The 21,314-nt window shown below is 38.3% G+C and overlaps 1 protein-coding gene across 9 annotated transcripts in view; it reads right to left on the bottom strand.

Annotated features, from left to right (window-relative positions):
* Positions 1–21,072, bottom strand: part of LOC128025190 (histone acetyltransferase p300) — a 26,516-nt gene extending 5,444 nt beyond the window's left edge. The window contains exons 1-30 of one of the 9 annotated variants that reach the window (XM_052611266.1): positions 20,581–21,072; positions 17,284–17,909; positions 15,951–16,121; positions 15,541–15,862; positions 15,300–15,413; positions 14,878–15,084; positions 14,456–14,561; positions 14,160–14,291; positions 13,618–13,735; positions 13,348–13,531; positions 13,064–13,141; positions 12,560–12,648; positions 12,093–12,245; positions 11,457–11,882; positions 10,410–10,631; positions 10,124–10,286; positions 9,226–9,344; positions 7,556–7,795; positions 7,229–7,317; positions 5,953–6,063; positions 5,391–5,447; positions 5,226–5,303; positions 5,063–5,130; positions 4,815–4,965; positions 4,424–4,570; positions 4,225–4,338; positions 3,952–4,117; positions 3,701–3,868; positions 3,443–3,604; positions 1,670–1,951 (exon numbers count right to left, since the gene is read on the bottom strand). In XM_052611266.1, coding sequence (XP_052467226.1) covers positions 1,670–1,951; positions 3,443–3,604; positions 3,701–3,868; positions 3,952–4,117; positions 4,225–4,338; positions 4,424–4,570; positions 4,815–4,965; positions 5,063–5,130; positions 5,226–5,303; positions 5,391–5,447; positions 5,953–6,063; positions 7,229–7,317; positions 7,556–7,795; positions 9,226–9,344; positions 10,124–10,286; positions 10,410–10,631; positions 11,457–11,882; positions 12,093–12,245; positions 12,560–12,648; positions 13,064–13,141; positions 13,348–13,531; positions 13,618–13,735; positions 14,160–14,291; positions 14,456–14,561; positions 14,878–15,084; positions 15,300–15,413; positions 15,541–15,862; positions 15,951–16,121; positions 17,284–17,909; positions 20,581–20,674 — 5,157 coding nt within the window. In that variant the 5' untranslated portion in view covers positions 20,675–21,072. Of the gene's footprint in view, positions 1–1,669; positions 1,952–3,442; positions 3,605–3,700; positions 3,869–3,951; positions 4,118–4,224; positions 4,339–4,423; positions 4,571–4,814; positions 4,966–5,062; positions 5,131–5,225; positions 5,304–5,390; positions 5,448–5,952; positions 6,064–7,228; positions 7,318–7,555; positions 7,796–9,225; positions 9,345–10,123; positions 10,287–10,409; positions 10,632–11,456; positions 11,883–12,092; positions 12,246–12,559; positions 12,649–13,063; positions 13,142–13,347; positions 13,532–13,617; positions 13,736–14,159; positions 14,292–14,455; positions 14,562–14,877; positions 15,085–15,293; positions 15,414–15,540; positions 15,863–15,950; positions 16,122–17,283; positions 17,910–20,580 lie in introns of all 9 variants that reach the window. The other 8 variants (XM_052611272.1, XM_052611273.1, XM_052611263.1 and 5 more) reach the window with 8 other exon arrangements.
* Between the last annotated feature and the right edge of the window lie 242 nt (positions 21,073–21,314).

Below are 21,314 nucleotides of genomic sequence, written 5' to 3'. Positions count from 1 at the left end.
CCACACAAAGTGGTGAATTCACATAGTCCGTGATGGACAAATCGTTAACGGATGGTCTATGTGGTAATATAGTATATCGGGCAGGACATCCATACACTCACCTAACTTTCATCAACCTTAAATATTGCTTATCATCTGAAATATTAGAGGTGTAGCGATTCACTCGTTTTCTCAACGCATCGATTACAAACCCTCTTGAACATGGATTTTTGAATCATGAATTGTGGATTTCGGACAGTAATCGTAAAATGCTAAGAAGTGAATGAACTGCGATTTCTATAGCGATTCAATGCTTTCAAACACATCAAATTACTAGAAGCACAAATGAATGGAGACCTTGAATAGTGTTTGTGTCTCGCATCTCTCCTTCACACGCTCATTTACCGCCAGTCACTGTGCTTGTGCTCCGTTTGTCTCACTGACAAATTTTTTTAAGCGGCTGATGTGTGATCTCTCCTTAGTACTCACGGCCAGTAATGCTAAATTGAAGTAGTTTTACTTTTCTGTAGTTTTTCCAATGGCTCTCGGTCATAATGACAGCATTACCTAAGCAGTCAAAGACTGCTTATTTATTGTATTGACGGAGCAAAAATTGTCTAAAGCATACACAGTTCCATTGAATGATAAATGTGTTATAACAATGACTCTGAATCAAATTTACGAAGGAACCTGTTAAAATAACCATAGCATTAACAACAACCTTGAAATAAAGCACAAGGTTTATTTGTTTGTTGCTATATCAAACAGACGTCGGGCGCGTTTTCTTTCAGAATCATCATTCACTGATGGAGAGTAAAAGATAAATAGCTACTATAGCATTTAATTTTATGAAAATGAGATTAAATTTTTGCAATGAAAGAGAAGCGATAGCACGCTCATAGAACTTATAGACGTGCTAGGCTATATCTGCAGCTAAACTGAATAAAAAGCAGAATGAATTTAAATGTTAATACAGTAAACGCAATAAATAAAATTTAAGAATGATGCAGTGCTAATGGTCATATCATTTATTACAGTATAGAAACTAGTATAGGCGCTGCTGCGATTATTTGCTCTTAAGATACTTCGTAATTTTTGGTCAGAATTTTTTCACTCAGAATAACAAATTAAACTTTGTGCTTTTGTAAAATAATTAAAGCAAACAGGAATCCACTTCCTACCATCTCGGACTCTATGAACTTGAGCATGTCACTTCGAAAATGTGTATTCTTACCTTATTACAGACATGAAAAATATATCTATAGAGAGTGAAAATTTTAAATGAACCAATTCAAATAGAAAACAAATATTCTAAGATTATGTAATGCATAGAAAACATGCATACTGCATAGATGACAAGTGTCGCCGACTTCATCTCTTAAACTGATAACAGAAAGCACTAGTGTATCAATAAATTATTACAACTTTAATGCAGTGTAATTGCTGTTTTCCCTAACACAGTCATAATTATTATATTTGCCGGTACCCTATGGCAAGCCATTTTTGCGTACACTTGAGTGCTTATTAGGCTATGTAGACAATTAAAGGTTCATCATTATGTTTTTTATATTGTTTATTAATAAAAGTGAGACTAATAGTCGGCTAATGCTTCGAATAAACAAATACTAGTCGACCAGAAAAGTCTTAATCTTATGCCATTTTCCCACCCACTCCTTTCTATAGTCCTCACCTCACAAACAGTGCAATGGAAGCGAGTTTCAACATGGTGCTTGCACTCATTGCAGGTATAGACAAAGCGGTCCTGGCTCTGATTGTGCAGTTCCACCAGCATGCACATGGTGCTCCATTTGGAGCGCCGCATAGAAGAAAATTCCAGGTGCTTATCCCGTGCAAGTGTTAAGAAGGCATCACGACCATCCATCAAATCACATGCCATCAAAGGATCCAGGTCAACAATGGGCAGGAGAGAATTGGAATTGGGAGCCGCAATCAGTCGGATAACAAAGAACACCTTGCAAGGAAGAAAACGATAAGAAAATATTAAGAAAAATACATATACTAACTAGGGCTGTCACTTTTAGTTCGAAAATTGATTGCACAATCGATCGGACCAACCAAAAAAAAAGTCAATGTAAAGATGCGTTTAGGTGCGTCTGGATGTCTCGCGGCGTGGTAGACGCAAATTCACCTCATTCTGGCATCTAGTTACAGGAGATTCTGAGTTATGAAAAGGACCATTGCAAGCTGACAGCGACCGGCTTTTGTGATGGAAAATTGGCAGTAATACCACCTTGCGCAGCTGTACTTGAGTGTCCCTGGGGCATCAGTGCGGTCGGAGCGCGTCTTCTCAAAAGCTGGACATATAGTGAATAAAAAAAACGCTCTGCTCTGGACCCCGAAAATGTTGATCGACTTGAGTTTTTTGAACAGTTGTTTGAAATGGATTGAATCATTATTTAAAATAATCTTAGAGATTTTTGAATTGCTTAAATAATAAATGCAGCCATGTTGAAGCCTGCAGTGATGTTTTTCTTTTGTTATGGCAGCCATCCCCTCTGCATATATATTTTTTAGAGAATGTTGCACTCCTGTTGATGTTTGTTCTACTGCACAAGACTTCATGCCAATAAATAATGCTGACTTGTGCGTTCCCAGCGCTCTCTTTACGTTCGTCCGTTATTTGATGTTAAAAAAAGGAAACGTGTTTTTTTGTAGACATGGAAAATCGATTTTACAATCGATTCAATGAACACTTATGTCTTAAAAATTGAAAAATGATTTTTTCACAAAAGTGACAGCCCTAATATTAACTTGACAAAAACTAAAAATTGTACATTAGCTATGTTTCCATTGACCTTTTTTATGCACATTTTGGATTTTTGCATAAAAAAAAAAAACGCTGGATGAACATATAAGATGCGCATAAATTTTTTATCCAGTGGTTAATCCAACTAAGTAGGACAAACTTTTTATCCAATAAAAACTAATGCACATAAACTACAATGGAAACACATTTACCAAATAAATTACACAATGCGCATTGAAAAAGTCATGCGACTGCGTTGTGAGATGGGATAAACTGACTAACCAGCCAACAGATCTTATTCACAGCATCTATGTTGTTTTGGACGTTCTGTAATGCCTGAGGAAAGTCTGTCATCAAAAGTATTTCTGTATAGATACGGTCTTACATGACTGCGTTCCCAAACAGCAGGCATCCACCTCTAAAAGCAATGACCGAGTTTATTGTGTTACGTTTGCTCTCTCTGAAGCGCAAGTAATTTATTACATATGAAAATTATTATATTCAGTGGCCTCTCCTAGTTTTCTTAGAGATATTTAGTGCCAGCGTATCAGGAAGTGACGTTTTTGTTCTCTTGGACTTGGATGTTGCTTTATTCGCAAATGATTTTATGCGATATTTCAGTTTTGTGCACAAGTTAATTTAGCCTCTTTGGATGGAAACATAGCTATTGAAATTAGGCATTCGTCATCTTCATACCTCTTTGTGCTTTTCCATTGTGGCATAGAGTTTCTGTGAAAGGTCATTGGCCACATTTGGCATCCCAGGCTTCTTTTTGTTGGCTCGACTTAAACTGCTCTTGTTCTTGCTTGTCTTCTTGTTGTTCTTTTTCTTGGCATTTTTGCTGTCACCTTTTATTGTCTGGAAATCAGTGAGAAATGTTCAAAGTTGTGTAAAAAAAAAAAAAGCACGTTAACAAGGGAACAAATCAGAGTAAGCGAGAGCTTAAAGACTAACATCAACAATCTCATTGGATGTGCTGTTCTCCTCCCTCTTCCTTTCCTCCTCTTCTTGCTCTAGCTCTTTGATGCTCTCTTCAAGCACATTGGGCCAGAAATCACCCTCAAAATATGGCAGTTCTTTGGCGCTAGTGAGACGATCCTCTGTTGCCTGTTTGAAGATGTCCTGTAAAAAAAAAAAACTCAATACTTCAGCACATTTTGTTTACACTTGTATATAAGCTGATAAACAAAGTATCCAAAAATTACCTTGTAGTCATGGACAATGCGCTCTGCTACAGCTCTATCTAGCATCTTCTTATACCACTCCTGCAGCCGCTTCGGCTTGGGTATCTTCTGGTCTGGAGGGTGACAGTGGAAGATGTAATCATCTCCTTCACTAGGAGGGCAGGCCCAGATGTGACCTGTGGTAAAACTAAAAGGGAATAAAACCAAATAAACAAAAGGTTTAAATAAGATTTCACAAGGCTGTTAACACGAGTCGAGTAGCTGACACAGTAGGATAGGGGAGCATCATCTTACCCTTGTTTTTTGGCATAGTCCAGATATCCTAAAATAATCTCATGGTACACACTTGTTCTCAGACTGCGTGGCTGAAAGAAGTGGACACTGTCCAGGTAGGATATGTAAACCCGTCTAAAGGATAGAAGTGGGGGGGGGGCTTTAGCAGGAAACAAAAACAGACCCATCAAATAATAAAAAGCAGGTACATATGCCTGACCTTTGATTAGGGGGTGGACAATCTGAGCCATACTCTTGCACGTGCATACCAAAAAAACAGACATCGACACCATCAACCTCCTCAAATGCAAATAAAGCTTTCGTTCGGTAAGGGAAAGACTCTGCCATCTCTCCACTATCCACAAACCTGTGAAAAGGATGTCATTAAAATTCAAGCAGACAAACAAGCACTGATGACAGTTATTATAATTTATAGGCCCAACTCGATTTATAGTTTACATTGTAAATCATCATAAACACACAAGAGTAAACAAATTTGGCTTCAAAGCAAAAATATAAATGACTGACTGTTTTGAGGGAACAATTCTTGAAACATCCTACAAATGAATGAGTTATATTAAACGTGAGTGTGTGGTCGTAATAAGTCTCACCTAGATTTCATGCCTGGTTTGACTTCCACCACTTTGTCTGAGACATGAACAACACGAATAGTGACTTCACCAGATTCTGGGTGATTATGTCGCTTCAGAAAGTCATTAACCCGCGTTTCCAAGTAGATGCTTAGTTTGGTATGTGGAAGCCCTGTTCATAAAGAAAAAAAACAAAAACAAATGCCGTTTAAATGTCTTTGTTAATTGGACTATCAGTGGGAAGAAAACATCGAAATGGAATTACATACTTTTTGAAGCATATTTATTTTCTTTACGGGTCTTGTTGGACTTCTTCAAACAGCCTTCACACACAAAGCTAAAAGAGGGAACAATAAATGATGTGGTTAGAAACACCATTCAAAGAGCACTGTCAGTTGACAGTCATATTCAATTTCTTTGCACAAAACTCACCCTGATGGCCAAATAGTGTCATGGTGCAAAACACAGATCTGATGCATCTTACGACCACAATCCTTACATTCCACAAATCTACAGAGAAAACGAGAGGGGGAAAAGCATTAATCCTGAGAATTTTAAAGAGCAAACAAAACTGGAATCAAGGTGATATGAACTTACAGCTCAGGGTCGAGCATGTCGTTTTTCTTCTTTTCAAACTGATCCTTGTTGATCGATCTGGAAATGCATGCAAATTGTAGAACTATTAAAACAAGGAAAGGATTCTGCAGTATCAAAGATCCAGTTATCGTCTGCTTCAAAAACTCAAGTTTTATTTTTTTACATTAGCCTTTTACATGGCAATTACTACGCATTTTCTGTGTTCAGAAAATGGTTGCCACTTGACTACATAATGAGTTCTGGGTGCATTTACACTTGATTTGTGTGTGTGTATGACTAAAACCACATTCTGAAGTCAGTGGAGTAAATGCTTGTCCTTATTACTTGTGTAGTTGAATGCAGATAATAAATAAACCTTTAAACCTGTCTGTCTGACAGAACATGATAGAAAATGTACTACATCTGTAAACTGGTTTAACTCATGATATGTGACATTATCACAAGAAATTCTGTGGCATAAGTCTTACTAAAACTGATACTGTACATAGAAGGAACTGACAAAAAAAAAAGATCAAACTGTTATAAAAAACTGATTATAAATAGTGTGAAAGAAATCACTTACGTTTGAGGTTGGGATGGGTCATCTCCCAAAGACACACTCTCTCCCTGGATCTCATTGAAACACTTTTCACAGAAGTGATACCTGCCAGCAAGAAGCCCATATTTTGGTGAACTACACCATGCGCCAACACCACAGCCAATCACAGACAGGCAATGAGGAGGTAGCCACCAATCAGTGCAGGACAAGGCAGGACAGGGCAAGCAGGCCAAAGGGGGAGCGCAGGACAGGATCGTCGTCAGAGGAGCCAGCCATAATGCAGGATTTTTGAGCAGGGGATTTTGAGCAGGGAGGGGTTTAGGTGCAGATGAAAGCAGGCGATAGCAGACACAAACATCAAAGTACAGGGGGAAAGAAAAGGGTTGACAAAGGAAAACATTAGACAGGAAAGAAATGGAGGGATAAGGAGGGAGACAACAGAGACAATCAGAAAGCCAAAGCAAAGCACAGATTAGCATTTACATGTATAATGAGGAAAACCCATTATAGCAAAACAGGAGCAGATACAATTGCGAAGGGTTTTGAGACTTATGGACACATGAGCACATTAAACATGAACAAAAAGACTGCAGCAACAATGTCAAGCAAAAAGGCATTTTAAAGATGTCCCTTTAACAAATGAGAATTGCTACTTTCATTGCACTGGCATTAATGATAATGAAAGTGCAAAGTTATACATTTTGTATAGGCTAACAAACAATTACTGAAATTAAATGACTGAAAATCATGACATTAAATGGGTCATATAATGAGAAATACATCTCTTTTATTTGAAATGTATCTATGTACTATGAAAACATTAACATATGACTAACCAAAATTAGTTATACAGGACACAAACAGGCCATTTAAGTTAAAGGACCACAGAGAGGGTGAAAAATGACCTTGTGAAATTTCTTTTACTATTTTTGGTTCAAGAAACTTTTGACAAAAATTTTAAGAGGATGTCAGGAGATTTAAATACATTAGAACATAAATAATATATGATCCTAATAAAATTGTCTTAATTATATTTAGCAAAAAAGGAGGACACTTTAAAATGCCAAGTCTTTTCACACAGGGTTTTACAATGGACTGATTGGTGGAAAAGGTGGGATAAGAAGACACGCTTATCAGCTGTGGTGAAATTGTCAGTTCACTTTATGTGGCCAGGTACAGTGGAAAAAAAAGCTGTGTAACTTGTTTTCCATGCATTTGTAATAATCATTAAATGGGTCATTCAGATATAGATGTATGCTTGTGTGTCTGTTGATACTGGCCTCAGTTTTAAGTTCCTTACCTGTTCTGATAACTAAAGTAAGCAGCATCTCGTGGTATAGTGCATAGCTGCTTCCCATAGCAGCACAGCGTTTGGGGAGAAAACTCATACTGTGAGAGAGAACAAAAAAAAAATATTAGTCAGTGTCTGTTTAAATGTTTGGAAATACAGATCAGTTCCATGCATCTTTCAGATAAATATATTCTTGAATCTGTGCTATGACACAAAACTCATGTTATAACTAACTCTGCGGTCAAAACAAAACTATGAATCAGCCTACAGACAGAAAAAAACATTTTTTTTCATACAATTTAATGTGTGTAAACACTCCTGCACTTTCCATCTTACCTTCCTCCCACAACAGTAGCCAAGGCTCTGCATGACCGGGTCGATCTCCTGCTCAAACACCTCCGCCAGCTTGGAGCAGCACTTGTAGACACGTGATGTCTTGCGGTTGTACAGCCAGGCGTTGTTGAACATGAGCCAGATGTCATCCACATACTGCCATGGTTCTTGGTACTGGCCCGTGTCGAGCTTCCGTTTGATAGTAGACAAGTCCATGGGATTCTTCACGATGTCAAAATAGTCCTACAATTCGTCAAAAGTGTTGAATATTAGTTAAGTAGAAATATCCATCTACATGTGAGAGAATTAACTTAATACATTCATTTTCAGCATTTAGAATGCATTTGAAATCCCACAATGGACCCCTACCAATAATGCACATTCCCAATTATATACACATTTGATCATTTAAACCTTTACGGTCAGTATTTTTTTTTTTTTACAAAAATTCAGCTTTGCCATAAAAAAAGAAAAATGCAAATGAAATCAGAGCTACATGATTTGAGAAAATAGAAAAAAGGGGCTGTGGCATGCGCTTTTCTCTATTAGATAAAAAATTATCCTGCGCATTTATTCAGTAAAGATAGTTCTGTAATCAATAGTCAATTATCATCACATGCTTTCAGGTGAAGCAGCATTTACTACACAGAGCTGTAAATCACTGACAAGTTACGCAACAAAAAAAAAATTCCAATCTCAGACGATATTATTGCGTGATTATGAAATTAAAGAAATCGTTTGCGATAATGAAAGCGGTTTACGTAGCTTCTCAGTTAACTACAGCTCTGTGTAGCAGATTCTGCTCCACCTGAAAGTATGTGAAAATACATTTAATAACATATCTTTACTCCAAACTCACTTCATAACGGCAGTCGAGTGTTTGAAATAAATTCTTCTGTGAGGTGTGCTTTCTTACACAGAATAAAGCAGGCAACATATTTCATAGTAAAAGCGATTCATAAGTTAGCATAAATTTGTGTGCAACTTTGGAGAAGTTTAAGTTAGAGACTCCAAATTTTCTATAGTGACTTTTCTCACTGTCCTATATCAGTGTGCCAAAATTCACAACTTTCCCACAAGCGGTTCTATGGGCTGCCATAGGCTTGCGGCAGAAGAAGAAAATCATGCTAATGGACACAATAGGTGCTTGGCCCCTAATAACTCAGATAAACCATATATTGTAAAATGTTTATTAGTCACGTTGAATCAATAAAAGCAGTTAAATCTTCTGTTTATCCAGCTACCCCATAGACATTTCCTGGGTTTCTTCTGCGAAGGCGTATTTGGAGTTTCAGCACGAGAGCGCCCTCTGGCCTTCGGATGGAGATTTACTTCTGATCACAGAACCGTGCTTCATTGAAAGATACGCATGACAATAGCAGCTTCTATCTAATCATGATTTTGATTCCACTTTGATTTGTGGTGCATTATTGCATTGCATTATTGACACACTGTTTTCCTAATGAATGTTGTTCAGTTGCTTTGAGGCAATGTATTTTGTTAAAAGCGCTATATAAATAAAGGTGACTTGACTTGACCCATGCAGCACTAATTAACAGTTTAACAATACAAAACTGCTTGATAAAACTGTGAATTATCCCTTAATAGTACGGTTATGTTAAGTCAAAAACAAAACTATATTAAGGTGGTTGTGACCAGACAGGCAGACGTACTGGTATTCCAAGAAGTGAAGGGTTCACAGGCTGGCGGAAAGGCAGAGACTCAGGGTCTTGGCGGTAAAGAGACTCCAGTGTGGGCATCAGGGCCTGCCTCAGCTCCTCTGGCTTAAAAACTGACAACAAAGCAATTAAGAAAAAAACTGAATTACTACAAAATCCTAAGAAAATACATGCAATAGTAAACATTTAACAGAGTCATATAATGGGATTTCATGTTTTCCTTTGTCTTTGGAGTGTTAAAAGCCGTTTGTGCATGTAGAAGATCCGTAAAGTCGCAAAGATATACTTTATAAATGTAAACAACTGACAGTGCTACATTTGCTACAAGTGCCTGCACTTCAGCATCTGTAAATTTATCACTGTTCATCATACTTGCGAAATAAGTTGACACAATGTTTACAGTATGTTACACTGTGTTTCAAATCATGGCAGGTGAGGAAATTTTCGAATGCGTCTGGCCAATCAATGTCTACTTTCGTCACGGTTAGTACCAGTTGCACTGGTTGGACACTACTCCAGAGTAGGAGTTAATTGGGTTCTTGAAAGAGGCAGTCCAGTATGAAAATCATACCTAGTTCTTATTCTGCGAAAACGCCCAAAAGTGGGTAGTTCCACAATTAGTTCTGGTAATATGATAAGGTTCCGGCGTGCAAAAGGCCCTATTACTAATGGTGAGATTCAATTTAAGCAAACCTAAAGCATCAAATTACAATCATATCTGTGGTCAAATAAAGAGTAAAATGTATCTGTTGATGTGTGAGATTAAATATGTTGCATTGCTTTTTAATTGTTGCCCATTTTATGCATAATGCATAAGAATGCATACCAGTGGTTGGTTTGATACTGAAGACAACTCTAGCAGCTAAAATACAAAGGCGGGTTCTGATCATACTTTTCTTTTTGTTAGGGACTCCAGAAGGTGAACTGTGGTTTGCGGTAGACCCTGAACCCTCCTCTTCTTTAGGCTCAGTCTTTATCTCTGGCTTTTTGTCCAACCCAGTTGCAGTGGAATTAGTCTCCATTGGCACACCATCACCCGGCTCCTCTTTCTTTATCTGATAAATCACAAAGAAAGCAGTTATTCCAAGTGGAATCATTTTTAAAGAAATGGGGGGGGATTAATACTCTTTAGACTTCATAATTCTTAATTTAATAAAAATGAAACTTCCATTTCTCACCTCAGGCTTTTCCTCAGATTTAATATCTTCTTGTTTTCCAGTTTTACCTCCGGCCATGCCTTCTTCATCCTCATCCTCTTCTACTTTCTGCTTGACCTCCATCTTAGGCTCAAGGGTGTCTGTGGAGTCTGAAGGACCCTGCTGAAATGATGTGTCTGCACTGCTGACGGAGGCAGGGGTAGCTGCCTGGTCATCCACTGGTACAGAACCCTTATGAGACAACTTAAGACAGAGAAAAAAAAAAAAAAAAAAAAAGGTCAAAAATTAAGTGTATGGAGATCCAAACCTGAGGCCACAAGTGAAAACATCACTTAAATGAATTAGTTAATTATCTATGATTTTCTGATAAATAATTAAGTACATTTATATTTTTAGGTTTAAGCTTGATTATGGATGCCATACTTCTAAACCATAAAGGGAAATTTGTAGCCATTTGAAATGTGGAGTTGATGCATTTGTTAAAGGGATAGTTCACCAAAAAATTAAAATTACCCCAATTTTTCTTATTTCAGACAAATACTATCAGATCTCTCAAGAAAGCACGTACAACAGTTAGTGGAAGCTAGATATCACAGTTTATAGTTTTTTTTAAATATGAATATCTTTCTCACACAAATGCATCAATTCACTTCAGAAGGTCTTTATTAACCCCCGGAGCCATGTGGAGTAATGATGGGTAGATGCAATTTTTGGGGCTTCAAAATCTTAACTACCATTCATTGCCATTATAAAGCTTGGAAAAGCCAGGACATTTTTTGTATTCGTCTGAAAGAAGAAAGTCATATATACCCAGGATGGCTTAAGGGGCAGTAAATCATGGGATAATTTTTTTTTGTCTGTGAACTATCCCTTTAAAACTGTAAATGTAAAAAAATTTCCTCTTAAATTGGAATGCATTAAGGAATATTTTTGTGCAACATTTATGGACATTTTATTAATTATTCGTAGAAACATTTCAGAAGTTGTCAAACACTCACATTTAGGATCAATTCTAGGTTAGATTTTATAAATGAGGTATCTTAATGATACCAAACACACATTACTCACTGGAGTGCGGGGATGCTGGCTGGCATTTGGCGTAGAGAGGCCACTATGAGACACAGGAGGAGGAGTCCCTCCTAATGACTGCTGCTGAGGCTGCATGGCATTGTCAGAACTGGCAGACAGAGGTAACTGCTGCTGACTGCCGCTCGTGGCTAACTGGGGTAGGTTGGGTGTGTGAGGCTGGGGTGTCTGGGAGCCCGGTGTGGGTGTGGGTGTGCGGCTATGAGCTGGGGAAGGAGAATTCCGGTGGAAGGGTGAGCATTGGGGGAGGTTGATTGACTGCGTTGTGGTGGACGATGGAGGAACCCGACTCATGCTGTTGGGACCCAGAGAGCCGACTGAGGACCCGCTGCCTGCCCCTCCAACAGACCCCGGCTGGGCTAAAGGACTGCCCATTGGTAAAGATGATAAAGTAGGCATTTGCTCCTGCTGACAAAATAAAATAGGGCAAACACTAAGAATGCATTCATGATGCAGTTCTGAGCAAGTACCATACATGATGCATTGCAGCTCTAGAATGTGTAATGACTAAGCCTAGAACCACATGTCTACCAAAAATATAATATGTATTGATGTGTAATATTAGAAGTAATATTCGCCCAATGTAATACAATTCGGAGAACATCTATGCCCTCTTACTTGAGTGACAGGGCTGATATTTCCTGGGTGTGCCATATCAACAGATCCAGCCCCAAGAACAGGATTTGAACCTTGAAATGGTCCAGTTTGCATGTACTGATTTTGCATCTGCGCAACATTCGGTTGAGGCATCCTCACACTCCCCATGCTTCCCTGAAATAGCCAAAGCATTCAACATTTAGAAGAAATATTTTGTGCACACACTTAAACCACAAAACTACAAAAGGTATCGCTTCCAGTCACAGTAATGTAAACTTCATCTACAGCGATATCATTGACTTGATTGCAAATAAATGCACAGACACTATTTAAACTGAACAGATATGACATAACTGAATTCAATGATGAACTGCCTTTAACTATCATTTTGCATTATTGACACTGTTTTCCAAATGAATGTTGTTCAGTGCTTTGACGCAATGTATTTTGTTTAAAGCACTATATAAATAAAGGTGATTGATAATGACCTGGTTAAGAGGTGTGCTGTTTGGAAGAGGTGGTGTAGATCTCTGGCTCATGGACTGCATTCCCATATGGTTCCCAAATTGGTTCATGCCTGCAATGCACAACAGAAAAAAAGTAAATACATATATACATACATATGTAAAGTAAAAACAGTAATATTGTTAAACAATAAACAATATTCTTCTATTTTAATATATCAAATAAATGTTATTATTTTCTGGTGATGGCAAAGCTAATCATACCAGTCTTCAGTCTTAATTTTTTGTGGAAATCATGATGTATTCTCATTTTTGTCAGTATTCTTTGGTGAACAGAAAGGTCAAAAGAAAAAGCATTTTTTTGGAAATTGTTTTTTGTTTTTTGTTTTTTTTTACAACGCTAAAGTCTCTGTCACTTTTGATAATCTTAAAAAAAGAAAATGTGATCAATAGTGTACACGTATATAAAATGAAACATTTTGAATATCTCAGTAAACACAAATACATGTTTATGATATATATACAGACCAGTAGCATTCTGCATCCTGTTAAACATCTGGTTTTGACCAATAGGCCGCACCACTGAAGGATCCGAGAGAGGGCCATCTGCAGGTAGAAGGGCAAAACAAAAAAACAAGACCCTGTGAAATTGCTGGACCAGTTTTCTATTCTGTTGGCATATTTCCTTTAGGACCAGATGTTTGGAAAGGAAAAATTGAAAGGCCTTCTCTTTTTTTTTTATAGCATGGCAGGCATTTAGGTACCTGCTAATTGGTCGCAAAGAGAGACAAGTTTAGTGGAGGAGTACTCACTAGAAGGCAGTCCAGTGGGTGACCCTGTCTGACCAATCCCAGTGGGCCCTTGCTGCAGCCCAGTGGGGGACATACCAGGCTGTGTAGGCATCATGCCCTGCTTCTGTAACCGTGTCCTTCGCTTCTCTTCCAGTTCCTTCTGGATTTTATAAATCTTCTCCGCCAGCAGGTGATAATACTCGGCCTGAAAAATGTGATGTATAAATGGTGGCAAATCAGTGATTACAATTAAACACAAATCATTAACAGGCAACAAGACAATACCCTCACCCTGCTGTTAGCAGAATCATACATATCCCCTTCAACTTTACGCGCATAGGCCACTAGATTCTCCATCCGCTGGTCCTTCAGTGCAGCAGGATCTGGAGTGGGAAAAATGGCCTGGACTCTGAAGAAATTGAAGAGCAGCAAAGGAGAAGAAATAAATATCAACTGAATATCAAAAGCCTTGGTTTTTATTGGTAATTTATCGGTAGTAATATTTATTAATAAATTGCTGTTTATTATAAATCAATTGAAGTACTTGTTCTTCCACTAGAATTTATTTATCTATTTGTTTGTTTATTTATTTTTTGTGCCACACCAGCATCTAGGGCTATTTTCATGGCAAGATCAATTTATTTTAAAAGAAATAAATTGTAATAACACAGCAGTAATGAAAAACAACAACTGACAACCAACCCACATCAATATAACAAATATTAAATTATTAAATTTCAGTATCTGATTTAAAAAAAAAAAAACTTTAAAAAGTGACTAACACAAAATGTACCTTGTTCAGCATAATTTTCACATAGCAGTGTATAACTTACAGTTTGTGCACCAGGTGGTTGCGTAGATCCTGGGTGATGTCCTCATGCCAGTTCTTCCTCATGCCACCACTGGCTGCTGGGTTGGCCAGAGGCATCGACCCCACACCACCCACAGCATTGTCATTCATCAGACTGAGGAAAGAGGAGTGAAAACCATTCTATGTTTATATATGAACTTGCCAAAGCTGACATACACTTGCTTCTGTGGATTAGTTACTGTGAGATTTTAAGACCAACTGAATGCAGAGAAGTAGACGGCGACTAGTTACGGAAGAAGAACCCAAGGGTTTGCTTACCTCTGCGAGCTCATATTCAGATGCAACATGGTTTCCTGGAGAAGGTTAGATTGCTGATTCTGAGACTGACCACCCACTGCTCCGTTTACTCCCATGGGATTTGCTCCTGTAATAACAAAGGTCATGAGAATAGGTAATTTTTTTTTTATGCATTTAGCAGACGCTTTTATCCAAAGCGACTTACAGTGCATTCAGGCTATAAATTTTTACAGGTACCACTGCAAAACTTAATTTCCAATGAAAACGTATATATAAAATAAATGTCTTTATCTTTTGATCAATTTAACACATCCTTGCTGAATAATGGTATTTAAAACAAAACACTTTACTGATGCCAAACTTTTAAGGGGCTGTGGAAAAATGTGAAAAAAATACTGGAAAGTGTTGTTCAAATAAAATTAGAAGTCTGGGTTTGTCATTACCCATTGTGTTCATTGCCCGTTGTGTTTGCGGGACAGGCTGAGGGGGAGCCTGGTTTCCCTGGTATGTGAGGCCTAGGGCTGCGTATGCCCTCTCAATGGAACTGGGGTCTATCTGGCCCGGGGTACTGAGATGGGGGGCACTGGGTGGACCACCAGTTACATTACCCATAGAAGAACTTAACCCCACACCACCGGAGCTTAGAAGAGCTGAAATCATTTAAAAAAAAAAAAAACTCAAATAAATCAAAATAAGTGACAGTTTCCATACAATGTTAATCTGAAAATAGTCTTACAATTGTCCAAATGTCAAATTTTGCAACACTGAAGACAATGATAAGATTCTAACAGTAAAAACATTACAAGGTTACGAAGTAAGGTGAGATGTATGAAATTGCATGTTTTGAATTAATACACACACTCACTCTGCTGATTCCTCTTGTCTCCTGCGTTTTTCAGCGGGAGGCAGACTGGACAGTCATGCCGCGTGCAGTTCTTCCAGTGAGAGATTATCTGTCTGGATGAGGCACAGTGCGCCACTGAAAAGCAATAAAAACACAAACCTAATATTAGTATTAGCACCATGTTATATGAATAGGCAGAACTGCTTAACAACAGAACCAAAAGTGCCACGTTGTTTCAATTCTGTGCAGTGTATACACTCACCTTGGCACGATTTGCCAGCCTGGCAGTGCGTCATGTGGTTGAGGACGTTCTTCATGGTGCGACAGTGGGGCAGGCTACACTGCCTTACTTCCCCGTTGGCCTGCTCCCTCCGCTGACACTTGTGGGCATGGAGCAAAAGCACCAGCTGCTGCTGTATGAGTTTGCGCTTTTCCAGGTCCGCAGCTGGAGGAACTCCTCCCACTGCTGTTGCAGACACAGCTGATGGAGCTGATCCGGGCCCGAGAGTTCCCTGGGCGTTAGGCACCATGCCGGCCACTCCTGCGCCTCCAGCAGCACTCACTGGGGAAGGCTGGGAAGCCTGCTGTGAAAGATCACAAAATAACAGATATTAGGATATCTTGTTGATTTCTTGTTAAATGAGTCTAAAGTCTATATGACTGAATACAAACCATGCCAGGCATGCCCTGCACAGGCTTCTTGTCGAGGTTAAACTGGGCCGCACTGTTGGGGAGACCTGGTTTGTTCTGGAGCTGAGGGGCCAGCCCTGCAACACCCAGACCCTGACTGGCAGACTGACCATACGGGCCACCATAGGGGCCTGAACCTGCATTCATCCCCATCTGCAACAGACAGAGGGAAATAAGAATGATTCTCAATTAAAATATGATCAAATTTGATAAAACAATTGTCAGATACACATAGCAACTCAAAGGTCTTCCCTATAAAGCCCCAAAATGTACGTTTGGTTTAATTCAATTAAATTATGACACATATATTACTATTATACAGTAAGCTTCATTCTCAAAGAAATAATACAATTAATAATACAACTTAATAAAACATTACTTAAGGAATATCACACAATTTTTACCCTTTAATTTAAACCGTAAACCTGTTGTACAGAACTTTTTTCTGCAAACAATTTACTGTACAACAGGCTTTTTATTAGATTACATTTTAAAAGATTCATGAAATTGTTTAAGTTTTCTACATTTACTTGATTACCACCCACTTTGATGAGAAATTCTTATTAAATCATAAAAAAGAATCCAGACAATTAAAAAAAAAACGACAACAAACTTTTTGGAAAATATAAAACGAATTTAATACTATTGGTAGATTAAATACATTTTCATTAAATTAAACTATTTAGTCAAATGTAAAAATGTGATGAATTCAGCTGATTGATTGATTATTAAAATTGTAACCATTAAAATAGAATCCAGAAAAATTCAAACAAAAATATAGAATTTGGGAGGAAAAAATAGACATGATTTTATGCCCTATGAAATATGAGATCATGAGGAATTGGGTTGTAGCACAAATTTTGTAAGATGATTATCTAATAATCATTTACATTCTAAAGTGGATTACAAAGAAAGTACTAATCTACATTCTGTGAGAAAAATACTCACTATTCCAGTCCAGATAGCTATGTGCTTCAAACGAGAAAGCTACTAAAGTCGGCATAAAACCGTTGTAATCATTTTTTCTTCTCTATCGCAATGTATATCAGGGTGAAATGCATAATTTTGTCCATCTGGAATTGATTGGATTGTTGTCATTTGCTAATTGCTGCGATCTTGTGTGAGTAATAGGTTGATAGAAGGGAGGGATTAATGCCCCAAAAAGTTGCCATCATTTGGTTATAATTTATCATCTTAAATATATTGGTACAATTCTGAAAATTAACACACAATTTTTTTTTTTAGAAATAAAACACACAGAAACAAAGCATTTCTATGAGGTGTCTCCGAGCAACATTGATGATGCTGACATTACCTTGTTCATTGCTCCAGGCTGCTGTGCCCTCAGTCCACCCTGACCTCCTACTGTCTGGTGCTGCTGAAGAGCCTCTGCTAACAGGTTACTACTGCTGCTGCCCATGCCTGGGTTGTGATGTCCCATCCTGGGCGATCCGTTCATCATCTGCGCTCCCAGCATGTTTTGCTGCTGAGGCACAGGCCCTCCTGCTTGCTGCTGACCGTTGCCTTTCTGATGTCCGAGCATATTCCTGTTCATGTTGCCCACCATCCCTGCCATTTGCTGCTGTTGCATAAGCGTGGCCTGTTGCGGGGAAAGACGTTGCTGTCCTTGCGGGCCCATGCCCTGAGTACCTGGTGAAGCCTTCATATTCCCGAAAAGCCCCATCGAGGCTCCTGGTGGGCTACCCATCGCACTCTGCTGCTGTGCTGCAGATGCGGATCCATGCCGGAGGAGTTCAGAGAGCTGCTTGTGTTTGGCCGCTGCATCCTGGCCACTGGACACTGCTCCTCCAATGGCTCCGCCCCCACTACCCAAATTGCCATGCAACTGGCCGAGGTCCCCTCCATTTGCTAGGCTCAGCTCAGAGGAACTGATCAGCTCATCTGGAAGGTCATGCTCCAGGTCAAAAAGTGAGCAAAAATCTACAGCAGGAAATGAGAATTTAGAAGCAGTATTAATGACGGGAGAATAATACATAATGTATCCTCGTTTTTGGGATAGATTCAGCAATATACCTGAACACCCTGACAAAAACATACATCAAATGAAAAGTTAATTGGGAGAAAACAAAAAGGGGCCATTCACACAAAATGCATGTTTTATTATTTTGCATTCCACTGCACGGCTTTTCCATGTAAATGAGCTACATGGACATGTTACACTGTTGTGCCTTCTCTAGACCTTTCAAGTTTTCTCCATTCCACTGACCTACGATGGACGTTTTATGGCAGAACTCACAAATGCATTGCGTTAATGACTTTTAAATCTGTGTGCAACATCACTTAAATCAGTGCTTTTATAATAATGGAAAAAATACAATTAAGGCATGTTCACACAATGGAAGACCAAACTATAATTTTAATAATAATTCAAATTCTATAATTATATAGAATCTATGCTGAATCTGTAATTACACAGAGGAACAAACATTTTTTTTCCTCCAGGTGATTAATGATAAAAACATTAACAGGCCAATGAGAATCCAGGCGACTTTAAAGAGTTTAACATAACTGCAGCGTGCAATTATTATAAACAGAATTTGATCATGCATTGGTGTGGACGCTTAATAGTTATTACGTTCAATGTTCTCGGTGTGAACGGCTCTTAAGAATGCATGAATATACAGCATGGGCAGCTGAAATGGATAAATCATCCTAAATTAAGCTAAGAAGAGACCACCGTGACCACTTTCTATCAACATATTATGAAAACACAGTTTGTGATTTATTCATTTGTACTTTAGAAGTGCATCCTAAAACTGAGTGTAATAAAATGGGTACGTCCTGTCATCACTACCTAAAGTTGTCATCCAATCCAAAATGATGTGCCACTTCCACATCGCTGGAAATCTGACAGCCATGTTTATTAATGACTATCTGAAATGGCGGGCTGTGGTTTAACAGGAAGCTAAAAACACAGATATAAGTACATGGGGTTGAATTAGGATGTAATGTATTGGGGTACTCTCACTACTTAGACTCTGAAGACAGTGAGACTTGATGGTGATGCTTGCTCATTTAAAATGCCATTTTATTGTGATAAGATTTATTAAATCTTAAAAAGAATGCATTTAAAAAATATTCCACTAAAATACTTTGCAAGTGCTACAATAATCCAAATCTACACACAATGTTATCTGACAAATCAGTTACTGGTAAAACAGGTGGAAATGGTCTATTTTCTCCAGAAATTGAGCTGGTCTTACAAATGAAGAGAAGCAGCTGTGATGGGGACCACACATTCACTCCACAGACAAAACAACTGGATGCTGAGCATGTTGCTCATAAAAAAAAAAAATAATAAGTTAAATAAAAAAGGCTAGAATCGGATGCATTAACATTTATGCAATTTAATAAACTCCCTTCAGTATCAGAACCGGATCAAACTAGACTTTGAAACAAAAGGTTGAAAACATTTGAGACAAAAGAAACGTACATCGCTTTTGAAGGTTTTAGTTTAATAACGCTAACCTGTAACATTTAATAAGAAACACCAGGACACTTGTGTGATAATAATTCGCATCGACAAGGTTTCAAGTAGTTTGATGGTTTGTTTTTAAGCGACAGGCTCGTCAGTTGTGTTATGGCTGAACAATGGAAATCAAGATCCGAAAAATGACCGACGCACTAAAAGGCTATTTGAGCCAGCAAGCTAACTCACTCAAACACAACACAAGTACATTGGTATTCTCCAAATCACACAAAAATGAAGCCTCTTCCATTCAAGCTTTATAAACAAGCAAATAAGTTCAAACCAGTGAATAAACCTCTGGACCTTAAAATAATGAGATTTGCATCTAGCTAACAATGTCAGGGAGTTGTAGTGCAGGCCTTCAGCATCAGTCTGTTATTAGCTGACCACACAGCTATCCAACATTGATCACATTTATTAACATTAAAAGGACCATGAATATATGTGGCGTAAAACACAAGGAACAGATGCTGTTCCTTGTTTGTGTTCGCTGTTCATGGGTAAGTTAGTTTGTGAAATCAACGGTGTTCAAGTGAAGTCAGAAAGTTTTGAAGTTGATTGATTCACAATTTAGCAGGTTGTCGATCATATGTAAATAAAGGAGCTTTAATTAAATGTGAATACTAGGCTTTCAGAATCTACTAGTAGAAACTTAATTACTGATGTAATGTTTAAATGAATCTTTATACATCATATTTATTATCTGAAGAAGTGATCCCAACTCTTTGCAAGAGGGAACCAAACCGAAACAGGCTTTTCACAGAAGAAAAAACAACAACAACACTACTGTTATTGCGACTGTAGAACCATTATATTATTTTCTTTACACCCGTTAGATTTATATTTACACCATTTGACACCAAGCACAGTCCCTCGCTGAGGGAAAGCAGCACGCAGCCGCTGTGAGTGAATCCAAACATCGACAGAGAAGCGCTAATGCTAACCTAGCTAATGACAAGCTAACGCTAGTCTCGTGCGGAGCCGACGTCGTTAGCTTTCCAAACTAGCCTGGCACAAAACTAAAAAAGAAAACCACATTACCCGCTTAAAGACTTCAATGTGCATAGGTATACAGAAAATAAGCAATCAGTATAGTAAAAATTAAACTAAATAAATATTTACCGTTTCCATCGCTGACTGAGGCAGAGAGACCCGGGGAAGACAGTTTAGGCCTCTTCGCTGAAGGCGGGCCAGAATCCAGAACGTTCTCGGCCATATTTTTTAACGATTTAAAATATATATCCTCGGAGATAGGCGGCTGAGCCTATGCGTAATCCTCGATTTTAAAAATATCGCTTTTAAAAATATGACATTTCCCCCTCCTTTTTAGGGACGAAGGGGGGGAAAGTCCCATGTAGAAATACTCCTCTTTCCTAGGTTCGCCTCTCGATTTCAGCTTCAGCGCATCAACCCCCCTCCCAAGTCCGAATTTTGTTCTTTATACAATCCTGCAAGCGGAGGAGGAGGTAGGGGGAGTCGGCTAGGCAAGAAAGGATAAAAAGACGGTCGCAGCGGCTCTACTGTAACTCATCGAGTCCCGTCAAGAGTTACAGAATAGAGCGATGATGTGTTTGAAAATTTCCTCCTCTGGCGGATCTGTTCGCAACATACATAGGTGTGTTTAGTCTGTGTCGTACGCTCATGTTAGTATCAAGTGGTATCAAAATAGTTCAAATTGAGCCAAAATTTTAATTTTATTTTCTTTCTTTAACTATGTTTTTTTAAATAGACGTCAAGTTAGTATTAACATTTATGGAAATTTTAGTACATAATTATTCAATTTAGTTTGTTATGAAAATACACATTGTTACAATACAAATTCACATTGTTTTATTTTGGAATTTTAATGAAAAATT

This window comes from Carassius gibelio, chromosome A12 (genome assembly GCF_023724105.1).
Source record: "Carassius gibelio isolate Cgi1373 ecotype wild population from Czech Republic chromosome A12, carGib1.2-hapl.c, whole genome shotgun sequence".
Taxonomy (NCBI): Eukaryota; Metazoa; Chordata; class Actinopteri; order Cypriniformes; family Cyprinidae; genus Carassius; species Carassius gibelio.
Note: the sequence above shows the minus strand (reverse complement) of the source record. Positions and strands in the feature narration are given on the sequence as shown.